This window comes from Neoarius graeffei, chromosome 2 (assembly GCF_027579695.1).
Source record: "Neoarius graeffei isolate fNeoGra1 chromosome 2, fNeoGra1.pri, whole genome shotgun sequence".
NCBI classification, from domain to species: domain Eukaryota; kingdom Metazoa; phylum Chordata; class Actinopteri; order Siluriformes; family Ariidae; genus Neoarius; species Neoarius graeffei.
Window position 1 is genome coordinate 27,696,957 of NC_083570.1, and position 20,246 is coordinate 27,717,202.

General features: G+C 43.1%; 1 protein-coding gene across 1 annotated transcript in view; it reads left to right on the plus strand.

The window, feature by feature from the left end:
• Positions 1-20,246, plus strand: part of LOC132869289 (cilia- and flagella-associated protein 57-like) — a 62,775-nt gene that overhangs the window by 29,036 nt on the left and 13,493 nt on the right. Inside the window, exons 11-19 of the mRNA XM_060902631.1 lie at positions 307-472; positions 796-906; positions 1,089-1,301; positions 2,028-2,201; positions 2,363-2,524; positions 16,349-16,504; positions 16,710-16,803; positions 16,994-17,163; positions 17,653-17,826. Of these exons, the coding sequence (XP_060758614.1) occupies positions 307-472; positions 796-906; positions 1,089-1,301; positions 2,028-2,201; positions 2,363-2,524; positions 16,349-16,504; positions 16,710-16,803; positions 16,994-17,163; positions 17,653-17,826 (1,420 nt within the window). The remainder of the gene's footprint in view (positions 1-306; positions 473-795; positions 907-1,088; positions 1,302-2,027; positions 2,202-2,362; positions 2,525-16,348; positions 16,505-16,709; positions 16,804-16,993; positions 17,164-17,652; positions 17,827-20,246) is intronic.

Consider the following 20,246-nt stretch of genomic DNA (forward strand, 5'->3'; position numbering starts at 1 on the left):
ATATACTTCACAGTAGATTATTAGATTCTAATAGACTAGATAAGCCAAAATAATTGGGGATCTCTTTTAATGGGCCCCGACTCGTTACAAGTATGAATAGATGGGCCTCGAAGTAGAAAAGGTTGAGGACCCCTGGTTTAACTGGTACTCAGTGTGCCTATTCCAAAACCATCATTATATTTTCAAATAATAATAATATTTTCAAATATCACATTTGGGAAACACAGTCCGCAGTGCTGATTTACTGTGGCACTTTTCTGACTGTACTGATATCATGTGTTTTTGTTTTTTTTTTCTCCTCTGCAGGTCTCTGGAGCTGTATCAGGAGTTTGATGAAGAGCCATACTGTGTGTCACTGCATCCAAATGGCCTCTCCATCCTGGTTGGCTTCTTCAATAAGCTCTGCCTCATGCACGTGTTGGTGAACAAATTCCGCATTGTCCAGGAGTTCACCATAGGCACCTGCAATGAGGTGAGTTCTCACTGATGTGGCCTCACTGTTATGCAGTGAAGAGCTGTTTTGAGATACAGGACGTTAAAGGTTTGACGTTCCTGCTAAAACTCTGAAATCTCTATTTACAGCTCAACAATTTGTACACTACTTTAGATTTACATTACTGAAATTCTAGGATACTTAGAAAGTGAATTGAAGGGGGAAAAAACGGCGATTAAGCATTCTAAAATTTAGCAAATTTAATTTAAAAAAAGATAAACCTGTGAAAATGTAAATTATTAAAATATGTTTGAAAATACAATTTCTGAGCAGTGAGCAAAATAAAACGTGTGTATCCACAGTGTGCATTCAATCACGATGGCAACATGTTCGCCGCCGTCAAATCAAACATGATTCACATCTACAACAGCAGAACACAGAAAAAAGTGGACCTTCGGGGCCATGTTAAGAAGGTCAGTACATTTCACTACAGTCTGGGTGCAGAAGGTGTGTCCTTGAGTTTATATATAAAAGTGTGGGTCAGTCACTGAATCCTATTATACAAAACAAATATTATATGTGTATTTTCATATTGTATTTTCACATAATGCATTTTAATTATCCATGACACATATACCCTGTTCGGACCCTTCAGGTGCTGTCGGTGAAGTGGAGTGAAGATGACAGTAGTCTGGTGTCATGTGGGATGGATGGTGCCATATACAAGTGGGACATTCTGACCGGCACCCGCGAGTCAGACAACGTACAGAGATCATGTATCTACACTGATGTGATGTTCTCACCCAAAACTGGGAACATCCTCGCTGTAAGCACTGATTTCAAACTGAAGGAGTTCCAAGGTGAAGAGGTAAGTCCAAAAAATCATCATATGATTATTTGTGTACAAAGTTCTAATCCCAACAGCTCAACTTCACAACACATTATGAACCAGGGCTTTAATCCAGACACCCACTGCAAGATTTGAGCTTCATATTTTAAAGCCAGGGCGGCACGGTGGTGTAGTGGTTAGCACTGTCGCCTCACAGCAAGAAGACCCTGGGTTCGAGCCCAGCGGCCGACGAGGGCCTTTCTGTGTGGAGTTTGCATGTTCTCCCTGTGTCTGCATGGGTTTCCCCTGGGTGCTCCAGTTTCCCCCACAGTCCAAAGACATGCAGGTTAGGTTAACTGGTGGCTCTAAATTGACCGTAGGCATGAATGTGAGTGTGAATGGTTGTTTGTATCTATGTGTCAGCCCTGCGACTTGTCCAGGGTGTACCCCGCCTCTCGCCCATAGTCAGCTGGGACAGGGAGTGTCACTCACTCCCTGTACAGGATAAGCGGCTACAGATATGGATGGATGGAATTTAAAGCCACATGTTTTGCAGAAGTACAAAGTAATAAAGATGTGCTATAAGTTTCACAGGGTAACTTACCACCATAGTATTGTCAACTTGACTGATAGAAATTTCTGTGTATTTAAGTGTGTGCTCTTACCTTGTTTTTAGCCCTGTGATCTTGAAGACATGATATTCCCCTCTATATGTGTGTGGACAGAATGACAAGGTTTATTTGATTTGTATTTGTTTGCATTTAGATCGTAAGGGAATTGGTCTCAGATGGTGTTCCCTACACAGCCATCTCCGTGACTCATTGTGGCGAGGCCGTCTTTGTTGGAACCTCTGCTGGTACTGTTAGGGTCATGCAGTACCCATTCCGAAAGGGGAAAACGTGGACAGAGTATCAGGCCCATTCTCGTCCCATCACCAAAGTACGTGTATGTTCTATTGTTCTGTTTTGTCTGCTATTTCTTTGGCTGTGTGCACTTCTTCCTGACTGAATGATTTATTTAGCTAATGATGGTTATATCTGTTCTTGTTGCTTTTAATGAACTTTTCCAAGTCACCATTTTTTTTTTTATTGTGTATGCAGATGGTCATCACGCCTGGTGATCATTATCTGCTGACTGCCTCAGAGGACGGCTCCCTCCTTATCTGGATAATCATTAACAATATGGGATACAAGTTGTGTATGGAGAAAAGAATTAATTTTACAGAGGATGTCCTCTGTTCTAAGAGATATCTGGAAGAAAAGGTAACTGAATATTCAGTGAGCTATATATTGTTGAAAATGATGGAATGATGTTTCATACTGGTGCAAAGGGTAGCAATTAATTCACAGATACAGAAGCTGTGTCCGAAATCACTCGCTCATTCATGACTCCCTACTCACTCTCCAGGTAATTCTATATAGAGGACTGTATAGTGAGCTCATTAGTAAAATGGAAAAGAAAAAAAAAACCACTTTCGGACACTACTCCATTCCGTTATTTATGCCATTACTGTCGCACAATTAAAATGTGCCAGATCAGTTGGCTGGTGGGTTTTCAAAATAATAATACATGCATGTATTTTTGTGAGTGCATTTCCCACATTAATAACTACAAAGTACTTTGTGTCTGTTGCATCTTTCGGGTCTTTAAAATCAAGGCTGAATACTTTCTTCTTTGACACTGCCTTATATTAAATCAAATGAGGCTTTTGATTAATTCCTTGCTTTGCACTGTAACTTTTTTATTCTTGTATTTTATCTGTCTTATTCTATTTTGGCTTATTTTCTATTCTCTTACTATTCTGAATTACCTCGCCCGCTACGGAGTAAGCAGGGCGAGGTATTGTTTTCGGTCAGGTTTTTTTGTTAACGATATTACGGGAAAATGGCTGGATCAGTCTTCATGAAACTTTCAGGATAGATGGGCATTGGTCTCCAACATTTTGAGGGTCATCCGGTCAAGGTCACCAAAAAGGTCAAAATCATTTTTTTTGAGGCTACTACCTCATATACAGTGGTGCTTGAAAGTTTGCGAACCCTTTAGAATTTTCTATATTTCTGCATAAATATGACCTAAAACATCATCAGATTTTTACACAAGTCCTAAAAGTAGATAAAGTGTAATGGAAACTTCTAATAAACACTTCAGAACGCTTAGCAATTGTCTTTTCGGTTATTATAGTAGATCATATAAACCAGATATATATAAAATAGAAAAGGGAAAAAGAAGAAGAAGACACCACATCCGGTGATGTCGAGAGTGCACTCTGAGTTGTGTCTTAGAAATGTTATCTATTATACTCTGAAGATATTTGCTTACTGCTCGCGTCTGTACGTGATTGGCTCAAGATTTTCTATGAAGCTTTGTTAAAGCGTGCACCTGGAATGCTCTGATATGTGCAGGCGGATACGTAGTTAGGGAAAACTCAGGCACCCTGCTTATCACCACCAAGGCCACAGAAAGGCGGTTACAGCATTGGAAAAACAACTTTTCTCAGTACACTAGGCCACTTGAGCTCAACACACAAAAATACAGAATAGGAATGTTCATTTACAAAATTTCCCTCACATTTCCCCCCTTTTTATCCTACAGGATAATAATTGCTAAAAGAAAGAAATGTACACAATGTCAGTGGTAAGAGTTCCCAGAGAGAGTCGACTTAACACGTCATTGAGTGTACAGGGATAATGCTAAGGCTGTTTTTATAAGACATAGACATCTTAAGTTAACGCTAGCAAGCTATATACATAGATCAGGAAACAATAGAACAAGAAACAACCACAAATGAAAATGTTTTAAGTTAGGGCTAATTTCATGTCAACTGTGCTGATGTCATCGAACGGTGGGTTGTGGTCTTCGTGGGTTTTGGAGGCCAGTCAGGCAAGTCGTCTGAGTCTGTTTTCACCATCTGGTAACCAATATTTGTCAGCTGCCTCTGAAACACAGACAAACAACATTGACAGAAAACAGGGAGCAAACATAGCATCACAATCACTAAGCCCAGGACTGGTATGGTGGATAGAATCAGAGTCTTCCATCCACTAAACCAACACCACCTGCTGTCTTCGACTCCTCCATGTTCGTAATTGTTCAGCAACCTTGCGCATCTTGTTCGGTGCCTCAGTGATGTTACCATGATTCCCATCATTTTCAGGAATGTACGTACAACAATGTTCTCCTGTCATGACACACACTCCACCTTCCTTTGCCAAAAGGATGTCAAGGGCCATGCAATTCTGTGTTGTCATTAATCTGAGTGCGGTCAATTCAGTTCTCACGCCCTCCATGGCCTCTATGGTTGAATTCACTAACTGTGCCAGTCTATAATGCACCACCTCAAGTTCATTCCAGAGTTGTGTTATCCCATACTGTGGAAACAGTGCTTGGAAGAATTTCTTCACCTTGGGTTGCAGTTGATGTTCTGGAGGAGGAAAATCATCATCGGCGCTTCTGCGCCATCTGCCACTCACCTCAGGGGTTGCTATTATTAGGTGGGCATCTAATTGGATCAGGGCGCACGTGCCTTTCCAATCTACTGGGAGGAAGTTGGTGACCACACTTCCACTGCCAGCCTGGGTAATAAAAGGTTGGACCCGCTAGCTGAGTTAGATTCTCTCCTGGCCCTAAATTACCTCCTGTTGTCGCTTTTCTGCCTTGCTTGTACAGAGTGCCATTTCGTCCCGTGCAGGTCACGTTTGGATTTGGGACTGAACCCTGCACTGTGCAAACGGTTGAACACCTAGCTTCCTTGACCTTCCCCATGGGGGTAGAATTTCGATCGCCCTTTCGGCCTGCACATAAGGTATAATTTATCCCCTTTCCTGGTTCATTTACGCTAATTTCTACTCTTGGGTTGTCTCCCCCACCTCGATACGTGACATTCCAGTCTTTTTTTACATCACCACAGACAGCTTCCATCACGGCTTGCCATGCTTACGCAGTATCCTCATCAGTTGTGTTGGCGGTCTCAAACATGAATGGTTGTGTAACGGTGTGTGGCAGGGTGGAGCAAACTAGACAATTTGACCTGTTAGCCTGTTTAGCTGTAAAATTAGCATACTGCCAATACAAATTATGAGTTGGATGTCTCCCTTGTCTCGACTCTGTGTCAGTCTGGGTTCCCTGTATCGAGCACCACACGAATCCTCCTGTGAGCCCCAGCAGGATCAGGATGCTCAGGCCCACGACTGGACCTAGCTTATAATGATATACCCCCTTCATTTTATGTTAACTAGGTCTCCGAGTTAACCCTTGCCCTTCTTGACGCGTATTGGTGCTCAGAGGGCAGGTATGCCTTATCAGCCCTCGTCCCACCTCACCGGGGCTTGGAGAAACTCGGGACTTTTGAAACCAGTTTACTGACTAGATACTGAAATACTCTTCTCTATTGAGGGTGCAACAGCATAACTGTGCTGCCGCGCTCAGTTCCGCGGAACTTGCTCGCCACGTGGTTTGGATCGAGGTGGGAAAGCGGACATGTGGGGCACCTTCTAAATGATAATCGCTTACCTCTCCTCCTGAGTCTCGGGTTACCACTTGTCTCACCTTATGGTTGGGGTTCTGTGTACTCAATTAACACTTCTTTCTCCTTGTTGGTGTCATTCAGATTTGTCCGCTGGGATTGTCCTCCCAGAGCTGTCACCCTGACCTCTTCGTCCGTGATAAGGAGCCACAGCCCGTCTCCTAATGGGTTACACCTTTCAGTGTCCAGTAGGGCTGCACAATTAATCGAATTTAATCGAAAATCGCGATTTTGGCTGCCACGATTAAATTAAATGAAAATCGCGATTTATTTCCATTTAAAATGCGAGCTCTGCTGTATATCTGATCAAGCACTTTTTGACCAATACTCCGCCAAACCATTAGGGGGCGAACCGATGCATGTAAGGTTTCATTACTCCGCCTAAATAAGCAAGCAAGCCAAGTGCAGTGTTGCCAGATTGTTCGGTTTTAAGTGCATTTTGGCGGGTTTTGAACATATTTTGGGCTGGAAAACGTCAGCAGCATCTGGCAACACTGGCCAAGTGCGCAGAGCTTCAGTGCAGCGGTATCTTCTTCAAGGGGTGATAGCGTGAGAGCAGAAAGAGAGTAGCGTGAGCGTAGCAGATTGAGGTGAGAGAGAAAAGCTAACTATGTCGGAACAACAGACTATTTAGCACTGGAGGCAATGTTGTGACCTGCCTTCGCTCATGTTTAAAGCCAGAGCATGTTGATAGGCTGGTCTTTCTAGCTAAAAACTTGTAGGCCTCAGTATAATGCTATGTAATTGTTGCAATTGAGTTTTCAGTTCCTTCATCCTTTGGTAATTTCTTGGATAAAACTTCATTTATTTGTCATTTGGAAATCAGAATTTCTCTTTTCATTCTGCACTGAAAGCTGTTCATATTGTTTGTTTGAATATAGTGAAATAAAATTTAAGTGATTTCCCTAACATCAAGAATAATCGTGATTAATAATCGCGATTACAATTTTGATCAAGATAATCGTGATTTATCATTTTTTCCATAATCGTGCAGCCCTAGTGTCCACTAATTCTCGGGTGTGTGCGTGATTGTGATACTCGCACTGTTCCATGTAGTGATGCCTTTCTTCCTCACGAGCTTTAGTCAGCGTCTGGGTCACTTAGGCTTTCCTTTTCCTCCTGCTCAGCCAGTTCAGGAACCCTCCTGCAGTGGCTAGCGTGGATCCACGTCACTCTGCCCATGACCTTCACTGCTGTTGGGGTTGCGAGCAGGACCTGGAATGGGCCATTCCACTGTGGCTTGTTCCACTTGGTTCGTCGGAAGTCCTTCACCACTATCCAATCCCCTAGTTGTAGATCGTGCAGAGGTCCCTCAGCGGGCTTGGGAAGTGCTTCTTTTACCTGTTTGTGGATAGATTTCAAAGCAGAGGACAACATTGCACAGTAACTCAACATTGCATCGTCACACAGTGTGGTGTCCGGCAGTGTTCCTTGAGCTGGCCCTATCCCCATGTTGGGTACTCATCCAAACAGAATTTCAAATGGGCTTAACCCATGTTTAGGTCTAGTTTGCATCCTCATTTGTGTGAGTACTACAGGGAGGACCTTTGTCCATCCTAGCCCTGTTTCTGCACAAGCTTTGCTTAGTTTATTTTTAAGGGACCCATTTTCCCTCTCTACTGCTCCCGCACTGGCAGGATGGTAGGCACAATGTTGTTTCAGGTCTATCCCTAGGAATGCTCCTATTTTCTTTAGGGCTGCATTAACAAAGGGTGTTCAATTGTCACTTGAGATTTTGCTAGGTATACCCCACCTAGGAATTATATCTCTCAGGAGTGCTTTGACTACTGCCTCTGAGTCTTGTGTAGCTGTGGGGAATACTTCAACCCATTTTGAAAACGTCAACTATTACCAGGCAATACCTTTTCCCTTCACTAGGTGTCAGTTCAATGAAGTCCATTTGGAGATGATCAAACGGTTTGTCTGGTATTGGGTGTGCTGCTTGAGTTAGTTTGATACCTTGACCTGCATTATGTTGTGCACATATCAAGCATTGCTTGCAAAATTTCACAGCATAATTTGAAAACCCCTTTGTGAACCATCTCTTTGTTACTTCTGCTACTATCCCCCCTTTTGACACATGGGTGAGCCCGTGTGCCAATTTTGCATAGAAAGGGAACATGTGTTTTGGTAGACAGGGACGGCCCGAGGGACAAACCCAGACTAAGTTTGCAAAGATACAGCTGGCCTGTTTCCAGACTTGTCTCTCGTCCTGGGTGGCAGTGCTCTGAAGGTCCACTAGCTGTAAACAGGGGGTAGAAACCTGAGGAAAAGCAAGGTTAGAGGGTGAACTGGAAGCTGAGGCTGCACACCTAGCTGCCACGTCCGCCCTGGCATTCCCTTGAGACACAAGATCAGTATTGTTAGTATGGGCAGCACACTTACACACAGCAATGGCTCTAGGGAGTAGAACAGCATCCAACAACTCAGAGACCAGTTTATGATGTGCAATGGGAGATCCTGTGCTAGTGAGAAAATTTCTGTGTTTCCAAATAGTGCCGAAATCATGCATAACACCAAATGCGTACCTACTGTCCGTAAAAATATTGACAGATTGCCCTGCAGCCAATCTGCATGCCTCGATAAGGGCACAGAGCTCTGCGGCCTGCGCTGACAGGTTTGAGGGCAGACACGACGCCTTGAGGACCTTGTGATCTGAGACTATGGCAAAACCTACTTTGTTCTTTCCTGTCTCTGGAGGCTGAACCATCCACATAGAGGACCATGTTTGGATTTCCTAAAGGGTCGCTCTTTAAGTCTGCCCTGGGGGAACAAAAATCGTTAGTGAGAGCAACACAGTCATGTGGCTCTCCATCATCCTCTGTAGGGAGAAGAGAGGCAGGATTCAGAACAGTACAACATTTCACAATGATGTTAGGCATATGAAGTATGACAGTGTTATACTTCAACCATCTCTGTGCTGACAAATGTGATGTCTTTTTCTCCAACAGAAGCAGGGAGACAGCATGTGGGACCAAAAGGGTGAGGTTAGAATACCCCACAATATTTCTGGAAGCAGTTACCGCCTTTTCAGCTGCAGCAACTGCATGCAGGCAAACAGGAAGTCCAGCCGCCACTGGATCCAGCTTGCTGGAGAAGTAGGCTACAGGTCTCAATCTATCCTTGTGCTTTTGCAAAAGAACAGAGGTCATGAAACCCTTCCTTTCATCTACAGTTTGAACAAATGGTTTATTGGGGTCAGGTAATCCCAGTGTGGGTGTAGTCTGCAAGGTGCCCTTTAGGGCCAGGAATGCTTCTTCAGCCTCTGGTGTCCATATGACAGGTGACAAAGTGGCAAGGGACGAACCGTGCACGAGCTCTCTCACTGGGCTTTCCAGGATGGAATAATTCGGAATGAATGCTCTGCAATAGGGACACATACCCCAAAATGACAAAACTTGTTTCACAGTGATCGGCTTGGTAATTTTCTGAATAGCTGAGACTCTGTCCGCAGACAGCGTTTTGCCCTCCCCTGTGATGTCATGCCCTAAGAAATGCACCTTCTGTTTTGCAAACTGTAATTTTGTGAGGCTAGCCTTATGACCCTCCTTAGCGAGGTGTCGCAGTAGCGTTACGGTGTCATCTTCACATTGAGCTTTAGTTGGGGCACAAATCATTAAATAGTCAACATACTGCAGCAAAGCTGATCCTGGTGACAAGGTTAACGAAGCGAGGCTGTCTCTGAGGCACTGGTTGTATATGGTTGGGGACTCACAGTAACCCTGGCACAAACGAGCAGCGCTCGAATTAAGTGGTCTCGCAGTCTCGCCGCGACAGTTATTTCCTCCGTGCGAGAGTTGTTCAGAAAGTCAGGTTGCCCTGCGCACAACTTGATTTTTCAAGCAGGGGCAACCTGACTTTCTGAACAACTCTCGCACAGAGGAAATAACTGTCGTGGCGAGACTGCGAGACCACTTAATTCGAGCGCTGAAATGAGTGAAAGTGTATGGACGACCATCATACATAAAGGCAAACCAGTACTGGCTATTTTTATGTAGAGGAATAGAAAAGAACGCATTTGCTAGGTCCACCACTGAAAACCACTTACTGTCAGCGGGCACCTGGCCCAAAATGGTGTATGGGTTAGGGACGTCAGGCGCACGCGGAACAACCGCAGCATTGACTGCTTGCAGATCTTGGACAAACCTCCACTCATCGGGCTGGGATGGTTTTCTTGCCTTCTTAACTGGAAAAATAGGAGTGCGCACTGGAGAGTCCGGGCAAGGGACAATTGCACCTGCCTTCAGCAACGAATCAAAGACTGGTCTTATATCTGCGATTGCTTCTGGTTTAAGTGGGTACTGGGTCTGTTTAGGCCTGAAATCTGATTTGGGGGTGATCACCACTGGTTAAGCATTCTTTATTAGGCCTACATCATGTTTACCCTTCACCCAAACAGAATTTGGAACTCCCGCCAATTTGGGGTGCACCTCTGCTGGAGTTATGCCTGTGGAAACAGAGACAAACAGGCCACTATGGCCGGGCTCCCCAGGACCCTGGTCATCAGTGGCTAATATTACGCTGCGCTTAACATGCACACACATAGCATGACGTCTGTAGACCCCAAGCTTTTGGCAAAACAACACACTAGGGTCCTCTGTTTGGGACCACTCATTGCCATTGACTGCGCACTTCTTGACCCATTTCCCCACGTCTTTCCAATGGGCGGCTCATGGCTTTGCTAACGAGACACGGAGTATAGAATTAACGATGTCAAAGAAATCATGCTGGCAGCAGCTGACCTCAGAGTCCTCTGACACGAGGCCGCGCATTACATATTTGAGAACACTGCAATGAACATTGATGCAGTTGTTCAGACGAGTAAAATGGACCTGCACAGCGCAATAATGTTTAGACTAATACGTAGTTTTGAGGGTCAATCTTTCACGTGCATGGGGGTCTGCAAATCAAGTCTTTTCAAACTCTACATCTTGCCCTTGGTGAACATGTGCTGTGCAATGCAAATCTTCCTCTTTCATATAATCTGTGTCAACTGACGAGGTGTTCAAGTGTGCGAGCTGTACAAGGTGTTTGGGAGTTTGTGTGAGTTGATCTGAGCAGAGCCACCAGACATACACGTCCAGGGGGCTTCCAAGACCATACTGCACACTGCACATTTCACTTACTTCAATAGTTAGTCCATCTGAAGTGGACGTGAGATTTACTCCTAATTTGCACATTAAATTGCGTGCTAACAAATCTACTGGACATGTATGTGAGATGAGGAATGAGTGGGACGTAACTATTCCCCCCTCGCTTTTACACGGGAGGTTGACTGAGAAAGTTTCGGTTACAGGTCCTCCTGAGATGCCCATCGTCTGAATAGAATTTGAGCTGAGTGGTGGGTCTACTGGAAGTGCCCCATGTTGTATGACTGAGTGTGCCACTCCAGAATCGACTAAGAAGTCAACACATGCCCACATACAGTGAGGGGCATACAAGGGAGATTAGAGAAGGGAGTAGTTGTGTATTTTAACAAACTTAATGCAACTTCAGGTGTATCTATTTGGACTGGTGTATCGGGCATTTCTGTGTAGTCTTGCTGTTGCATGCAGGTGCTGCTACTGATGTGTTTCACGTTATGTGAATGTTCCTGTCTATATGTATGTGTATCATCAGGTGTGTGTGTGTGTTACCTCCCCTGTTCTCTGTGCGGGGCCCATTCCCAGAGTCTGCCCCTCAGTCTGCTTTGCTGTACTCCTCACGGGGCCTCTGTTTGCTACTGTGGAGACAATCTTGAGCAATGTGTCCCTTCTGATTGCAGTTGTAGCAGGTTGCGCCTTTTATCCATGACGGGTCACCCCAGGTCATCCTGCCTCGGCCCCTACCTCGACCTCTTCCTCTAGGTCCAGGCTGAGCAGTCTGGAGAAGAGTGAGAGTGGCAACGTGTAGGTCTTGGTCTCTTTTGTTGACTTTATCTTCTCCTTCTCTTTCAGCAGCCTTTCTGCATGCACAGCGTACTGTTCGATCTTGGTGAGGCTCAGGAGTTCCCTCCACTGCAGCCAGGGTCACGGGCCTGGTCAGGCCACTGTGTTTCTCGTGCGCGGCAGTGAGACGAGCGAGAAACGCTGACACCACTTCACCATCTTCTTGCTTACACATACTGATCTTAGTCATGTCTATGTTCAAGGGAAAAGCTTCGATCAGACGAGTACAGAGAGCAGTGAGGGTATTTCTATACTCACTATTGCCATCCACTGGTCGGCTTCTGGCCACTCTCTGGAAACCTTGCTCCAATCTATACCCATCTTGGTCATGAGTAGGCGGCGAAGTTCATGGGTGGTCGGCCGGAATTCTCTGCAAAATATCAACAGTTTGTTACCAAATCTCTTTCCTCCTACCTCTCTCACATTGGGAATAGAAGCCATGCTTCCCTTGATGTCGGCTGTCGTCCAGGGTCTGTGGACTAGAAGCATGCCATCAGCTCCAGCCACTTCCACCATTGGAAGATGAAGGACTTCAGACTTTAGGTTACGGCCTTGTGGTCCCACTGGTGAGCATGTGGTCAGGTCCAGGATGGTGTCTCTTCCGTCGCCATATGCAAGACTGGATCTCATGTGTGACGGAGAAGTGAGGAGAGGCGCTGATGCTGGAGGCGGCTGGTAGGCTGGGAGAGATTCCAGAGGCTCAGTTTTTTTTCTTTGTCTTGACTTCTCCTTTCTGTGGGTGAAGCACTTGTAGGAGTGATGCTCCGCCTTGCTGAAGAGGTAGTGTGTGTCGGGGCAGACTCCAGGTCAGGGTCCATCTGAAATTTCAAACACTGAGAAGAGGGTGAGAGTCCTGCCTGTCATTTCTCTCTTTTGTACTCTCTCTTAAGTGTTTCTTCTTTCCATGCAGAAAATGCCCACCAGTCCTCTAAGAACTTAACATTATCTGCAGACTCTTCTTTTTCCTTCCGTTTCAACTTTTCTTCTAACTGTCCTATCTGCCTGGGACTAAAACTGCCCTTCTCAGGGAATCGTAAGTCTTTTACCCATATGTTAAACTGTGCCAAACAATCCCCGCCATACAAGGTTTTCATAAACTGGATGTTTGGGCTGTCATAGGAACACCCAATTCTAATTATAGCACATGTAGCCTCAGGCTTACTTGCTTTTTTTCTTTTCTTTCCCTATCTTACCTTTTCTGTTCCCCATTGTACACTGTTATATCAATAGGTTGTGACAACAATGGCTGAGTTTCTTTATCAGGATCACAAGAAGAATAGGTTGGACTATGTCCAAAAATGCGACACAATAATCCTTTAGGTATGTTCTCATTAGTAAACAATTTATCTGACATTTACCTTAAGCTAAAAGTAGGTATCATTTAGCACAACAACCTCAAAGACAACTCGCGCATGTGTACAAAATCTATTTCTCTGTTTCAGAATTTGGAGGAGGACAGTACTCTGTTAATTCATCAATATTTTGCATGCACACCGGTGTGTCTTGGCGACTTCGTGATCGAACCTCTCTATCCCGTTCCTATGATGGGCCAGTTGTTCACACAGAACAAAGGGAGCAAGATTCAATTCTTTCCCAGTTATGAATCGCTGAACGTGAATCCGTTGAAACACGCACCCGTACTTCCCTCTCTCAAGTAGGTGAGCCGTTACCCAGTCGTCACTTAGGCGGATTTTCTCTTACACAACCCAATAAACTACTTGTGGTTTATTGTCTCAAAATTGTGTTTTATCTGTTTCTGCAAACATATTGATGGCACCACAGCTTAGCAGTCCTCCTGGGCTCGGACAAACTTCTGTCCATCTCTTATATCAATCAGTCTTCATTGACTAGGACAAATCTCTGTCCATCTCTTATATCAGTCTTTAAATACTGTTTCCACTAATTTCTTTACACAAGAATGCAAAGTTATCACTTACTGGTTCGGTGAGCCCTGACGGTCTGGTCTTTTGTCCGAGTTCTCAGCTCCGCACCGTAGCCTTGGGAGTGTCCTGTCGTCTGAGGATCAGACACGTAGGGCCCACCCAGGGACGCCAAATTGTAATGGAAACTTCTAATAAACACTTCAGAATGCTTAGCAGTTGTCTTTTCAGTTATTTATTATAGTAGATCATATAAAACAGAGATATAAAACAGGAAAGGAAAGAGGAGAAGAAGAAGAAGAGAAGACACCACTTCAGTGATGCCGAGAGTACGCGCACTCTGAGTTGTGTTTTAGTGGCTGTTATCTATTATACTCTAAAGGCATTCGCTTACTGCTCGCGTCTTCATGTGATTGGCTCGAGATTTTCTATGAAGCTTTGTTAAAGCGTGCACCTGGCATGCTCTGGGATGTACAGGAACTCAGACACCCTGCTTATCACCAGCCAAGGCCACAGAAAGGCGAGTACAGCATGTGGAAAAACAACTCTTCTCAGTACACTAGGCCACTTGAGCTCAACACACAGAAACACAGAGAATAGGAATGTTCATTCACTAAATTTCCTTCACAGGTTGACACAGAGACAAACAACCATTCACACTCACACCTACGGTCAATTTAGAGCCACCAATTAGCCTAACTTGCATGTCTTTGGAGTGTGGGGGAAACTGGAGCACCCGGAGGAAACCCATGCAGACACGGGGAGAACATGCAAACTCCACACAGAAAGGCCCTCGCCGGCCGTTGGGCTCAAACCCAGGACCTTCTTACTGTGAGGCGACAGTGCTAACCACTACGCCACTGTGTCGCCTGACATGGTATCAGAAAACAATTTTACTTATAAGCAGTAGCTACATGTACCCATTGGGTACCTATTTTTTTCACGATACCTTCCTTCATATTCATCCTACGTGCTACCAGGCGAGGTTTGTTTTGCCTGGCAACACTTCTTGTACTTGAATGTCCGTTTATAATGTGTTTCTTCCTCCGTCCATTCACCCCAACACACTACAATATTATTGCCATTTTTGCGCCAGAACTTATAAATTTGTCTCATGCCCATTGTCAAGGAAAAATAAACTACTGCTATACTCAATGTAAACAGGGCTCTACATTAACTTTTGAAACCACTTGTCCTGTCGGGCAAGTTGAAAGGAAATTTACTTGTCCGAATGTGAAGTTGACTTGTCCGAAGAAATATTTGAGAAAAAAAAAACACAAACTATTTGTAACCCAACAATCTTTATTGCATTTGTTTCCGAATTCACAAGATATGCATAATATCTATGAATCAAAAGTAATCAATACTTGATATACTGAGGCAAAAGTTCAAAAATATAGAAAATTAAAATTATATATATTAAAATTATATATATTAAAATTAAATTTATATATTTTTTCATTTTTAAATTATTAACTTTGAATATCCTCCACTGATTAATTGTTGTTGTCTAATTATTCAGTGTCGCTCCTGTATGGTATTTAATGGTAAAAAAAAAGATAATTAATAATTTCAAATAATCCATAATTATATCTAAATTATAGAGCCCTATGTTTCAAATCCCTAAACTCCCATTACTAATTGGTTAATTATATAGTAACCTAATTAGCAGCCATTTGACAGCTTGGTATTTCCTAGATAACTTTCCCCACTCCTACCTCACTCCCTGTCAATCCACACGCATGCAGGTGCACATTCCAAGCCCAGCACACCCTCGGCTATATAATGAACACCATCAACAACAATTCAAAGATTTGGAAATTGCCACATACTCAACGTAAATATACAGTTGAATAATGATCCCGCCAACAGAAATGTCAACAAATCCACGTGTATGACACGATTAAAACCAATCATAAATGACCGTTTACTTTTCAGCTCAAATACACGAAGCGGTATTGGCCGGTTTCGCAAGTGGAATATTACGCATGCGCACATCGTTCTTTCCGAATAGAAACATCCGTAGATTCATCAAAACAATATGTCGAGTGAGATGCTTCGGAAATCATGTGAATAAACTGATAAATTTGATATGTAACCCGAATATCGCCGTACTGTATTTTGACACTTGTCCGATCGGACAAGTAACTGAGACGATGAACTTGTCTGACATAAAGTATCACTTGTCCCGGACAAGCGGACAAGCGTTAATGTCGAGCCCTGGTAAACTACTTAACAGTCCTGATGAAACAGTTTTTCTTTCAGCACAACCGCAATATCTTTTCACAGTGCACTGTGGGACACTGAGTCCACTATATAGGGTGTAATAATTCTCACTATACATTCGGACAGCACTACAAAATGGCGAACTCACTATTATCGTCCACTATAGATCTGATCTGATCTGTCACTAGATCTGATCTGAATTTCAGACACAGGGAGATTCTGCCCTGAGGCCAGGTGACTATCTGTGTGGAGTTTTGCATGTTCTCCCTGTGGGTTTCCTCCCAATAATAAATTGGTTTTAGCTTGTGAACAGTTTCTATAGAAACTATGCCCTATTAGCCTGAGTGCATTAATGTATCCCTGTGATGATTTGTCTTGCAACAGTACAGTCTAATACTATTGTCCCTACTACACTCAAAATTAAATCAACATTTTATAGTGACACAGTTTCAGGATAAAACACTCAAAATGTCATCCTGAGCCTTTGCTCTGATGTCCAGCCTCTGACATTTATCTGTGTTAAACCTCTAGGAAGAGATTTTACAAGAGGCTACCAACCAGGTGAACAGGCTGGAGTTGGAGCAGGAGTACAAACTAAATCGGGAGCACATGAACTACAGCAAGAAGATTGATCACATAATGTTGAACTCCATGCAGCAGATTGAGATTCTGAAAGGCCAAATTCAGGTCAGAACTTGAGCTTGCTGGCTGATAATTTAGCTAGAAGGCCTCGTTAGTGAGACTAGAATAGCATAATTCAGTTTCATAGGAGGATTGCTTTTTGTTGATTTGTCTCTCATTTTAATGTATTCCTGAGTAACAGGTATCAAATGAGTACAAAGTAACATTACATATGAATCATCCAACAAAATCCATGTGTATCTCACTGTAGGTGTTGGCTGCTGAGAACGAGAATCTGAAGGCCTTTAACCAGAAGACGGTTACCCAGTTAGCAGAAAAACACACTAAAGAGCTGGAGAATGAAAGTAAATACACTCACTACATATGCTTATACAGTACTTGAACACAGAACTTGGGTTTTAAGGTTCAGTTTAAGTTTTAATGAACAGCAAACATATGTTTTTGTTGAAATGTCTAGACTATTCCTTGTACTAAACTGATTAATGCACTACAATAGTACACAATTTTAAAACCATGTCTAATTTTGTTGCCCAGAACTGGAACATGAGATTATGATTAATAAGGTATATGAAAAGCAGTATGAACTGGATCAGAAAATGAAGGCAATGCAGAAGGACTATGAAGAAAAACTACAGCAGCAGAATGAAAGCCATCTCTGTGCCATGGAGGAGATGAAACGGGCCTATGACGCCAAGCTACAGGAGGTAACGAAGACAGATTGATCTGGTTCTTCTCCACACTACGCCTCTGATCATTATAGTTATTTGTATCTAGTTAACTAAATCTGTGTCTTGTTTTGTCATTTGTTTCTTGTTTGCTTATTGTCCTGGATGTGTCTGTTCTAAATCTTTCACCTTGTTTTCCAGTTCCAGTCCCCTTCATTCCTTTCCCTGGTATTCTTACTAGTTTTCCTGGTATTAGCTTTTTTTTTGTCAAGTTTGACACCGTGCACTAGATAGGGTGCCTAGATTAAGAGAAGCTGAAGCAGAGTAACCATTAATATTTAAGATTTAGTTGACATCATTGTCCCCCAAAAGCTTACTATTTGACTCTGATAAACTTTTTGCATGTACAGACTAGTCCCCCCCCCCATAAAATCCACTCTATTGGGAACAGGGATCCATTTTCAACTAAATCTTGGGATTACAGTACGATTTAGAGTGTGTATCATCTTCTCCATCCTCACTCTACAGCAACAGGCCAAGTTACAGCAGGAGGTGAAGGTGTCTGAGGAGGCTCAGATGATGATGAAGAAGAATATAGAGTCTGAGCTTGATGAACTCTGCTTCAGATATGAACGGGACCTCCAGATGGAGAAGGAGACCAGCAGCAAACTTAAATATGAAATGAGACTCGTGGAGAGGCAGGTGTGTGTGGTTTGAGATTTGTTCATATTAGCTGTGAAGGAATATGAAAATAATATTGTACAATCTGTAACAATTAAAAATATTTCAATAATACTGGCTGGTGTTGAGTGGTATATCAGATATATTCCATTCAGCTAGGATGATATTGAACAAGTCGAAGACGAGTACAATATCATGCTAGCTGAATGGAATACATATGATATACTACGAAAAAAAAGCCAGCCAATAATATTATTATTATACATTACTTTCACGCCTTTCTGTTTCAAAATTCTCTCAAAATCTTCCGTATTTCACAAAGCAAACCTGGTGGCCATATTTGTTTACAAATTGTCCCAGTCGCTCGCTAGTGCGGAAGTTTTACATCTCCGACATGTGACGTCATGTTGCATTGACAACCATGCAGTATCATAAACCATATTCAGTGCTTGTTCTCCATTGGGTAGAGTGATGTAATACACGTAGGATAAGAGATATGCTAACAGTATTGCATGCTATCAAACCAAATGAATGAAACCCACTAGAAGGGAATAGAACATGGTTTTATTCCACTGAAAAAGTGTCCTGTATGCAGTGGCGGAATAACGGCCACAAGGCCCCGGGGCAAAACACCAATCAGGCCCTTCCCCCATGGCGAAATTGCAGACAAACAAATTAGAAGGCTTGCGGCATATAGGCCTACTCAGGCTATATCTAACAAAAAGCAGTTTTTAAGAACGTAGCCTTTGGACCTAGCCATGGCGAAATTGCAAATAAACAGAAGGCTTGCGGCATATAATCAGGCTATATTAGAACAGAACTTGCTTAAAGTTTTTTTTTTTTAATTATTATTATTTTATTTTATTTTTATAGGCCTACATAGCCTGTATTTTCCATTCATTTTTATTATGTTCTAAATAGACACTAAACAACAAAAAAATCCAGCAATCATGAATGATACACCCTCATTGCGTAAGCACGTCTTCAACTACAAAGCCAACACGGAAACCTGCGTTCGTCATTAAAAAGGCATTCGACGCTCCTTGCGCTCCGCAAAGTCATCGAATATTTGAGGGATGTTAAGTGCTCTTGCTCACTCATTCTCAATTGATAAAATGGCCAATCCACAGAGTCTCTCGACCCATTGCGTTCCTGCCTCCTCTTTATTTTTCTTTTCCTTCCTCTTTTGTGCCTCACTTTTACTTTTAAACATGCTGAATTCGTTTCTAGTAGACAACCAACAACCGCAACCAGGCATGCACCTTCCTAGTCGTGTTGTATGTTGTCAGACGGATGAGGACGTTAGGCAGCCTTTAGATCTTACCCATCATGCATTGTAGTTATTTTTTGCAAATTCCTCAAACGAAAAACAATCAAATACAAAAGGAACAGCTTAGTTTAGCTTGAAAACATTACAATTTATTATATTTTAAGTTTGTTTAGGTATTTCACAGGGGTTTTATTTATTTTTTTTAACCATGATAAGAATGTGTAGCAAAAATGAGAGATATATATATAGGTCAACTAGTCTGTAATCACGTGAAAACTTGTAGGTTTCAAGGAATTTCCAATGAAATCGCATAAGGCACATTTATTGGGAGGGCCTGAATGTCAAAGGGTGGGGCCCTGTACGGCTAGGGGAGGGCCCAAGGCCCATGGGGCAATGGCCCCGCCTGCCCCCTTTAGCTCCACCCCTGCCTGTATGTATAATATTATGTTGCAATGTATGTATATACAATGTAATTTAAAACCAAAAAACAAAGTGTTGTGCGCTGCACTGGTGCCTTACAAAAATATTTAATCCATAGGTGCACTTTGGCAAAACAAGTCATGCATTGTCAAAAATAGAAAAGAGGAGCCAAGGCACTCACATGGTTGCTTTTAAAAAGCCTTTATTTTAGAGGGTTCAAAAAATTTTAAAACATTAAAACTGCACCTACGCATTTTCGGCCTCTCTGAGCCTTCATCCGGACCCCCCAACACACATAATTTAAAACTGATTTGAAGTGCGTTAGAATAGGGAACAAATTGGTAATACCAGGTAAATATGCTTCTGGCTGTGGATTATTTTGCATCCATAATTTCCAGGGTAGTAGTAGCCTGGCTAACGCGACTTCAAAGCTCTCCAAGCTATTGGTCTGGCCAAGATATTAAGCCCAACCGTTTCCCAGAGCCCGTGGTTGACCCGCCTCCCTGAAATGCCTCAGTTTGCTACTGGTCGAAGCCAGAAAAGGCTGTGACGAAGCTTAAACCAATCACATCACTCTTTCCTCTGACGTATGCGACGCGACGGGGCTAACTGGTAGATTAAACTCTTACCGAAGCCGGTCGGGAGCAAGGCGAAAACGTCCTTCCTTTCAATAAATACCTCCAGGGCTGCTCTTTGCTCCGTTTTCAATGAGAACTTCCCGTTGAATGCTTTCAATACAGCATCTATGCGT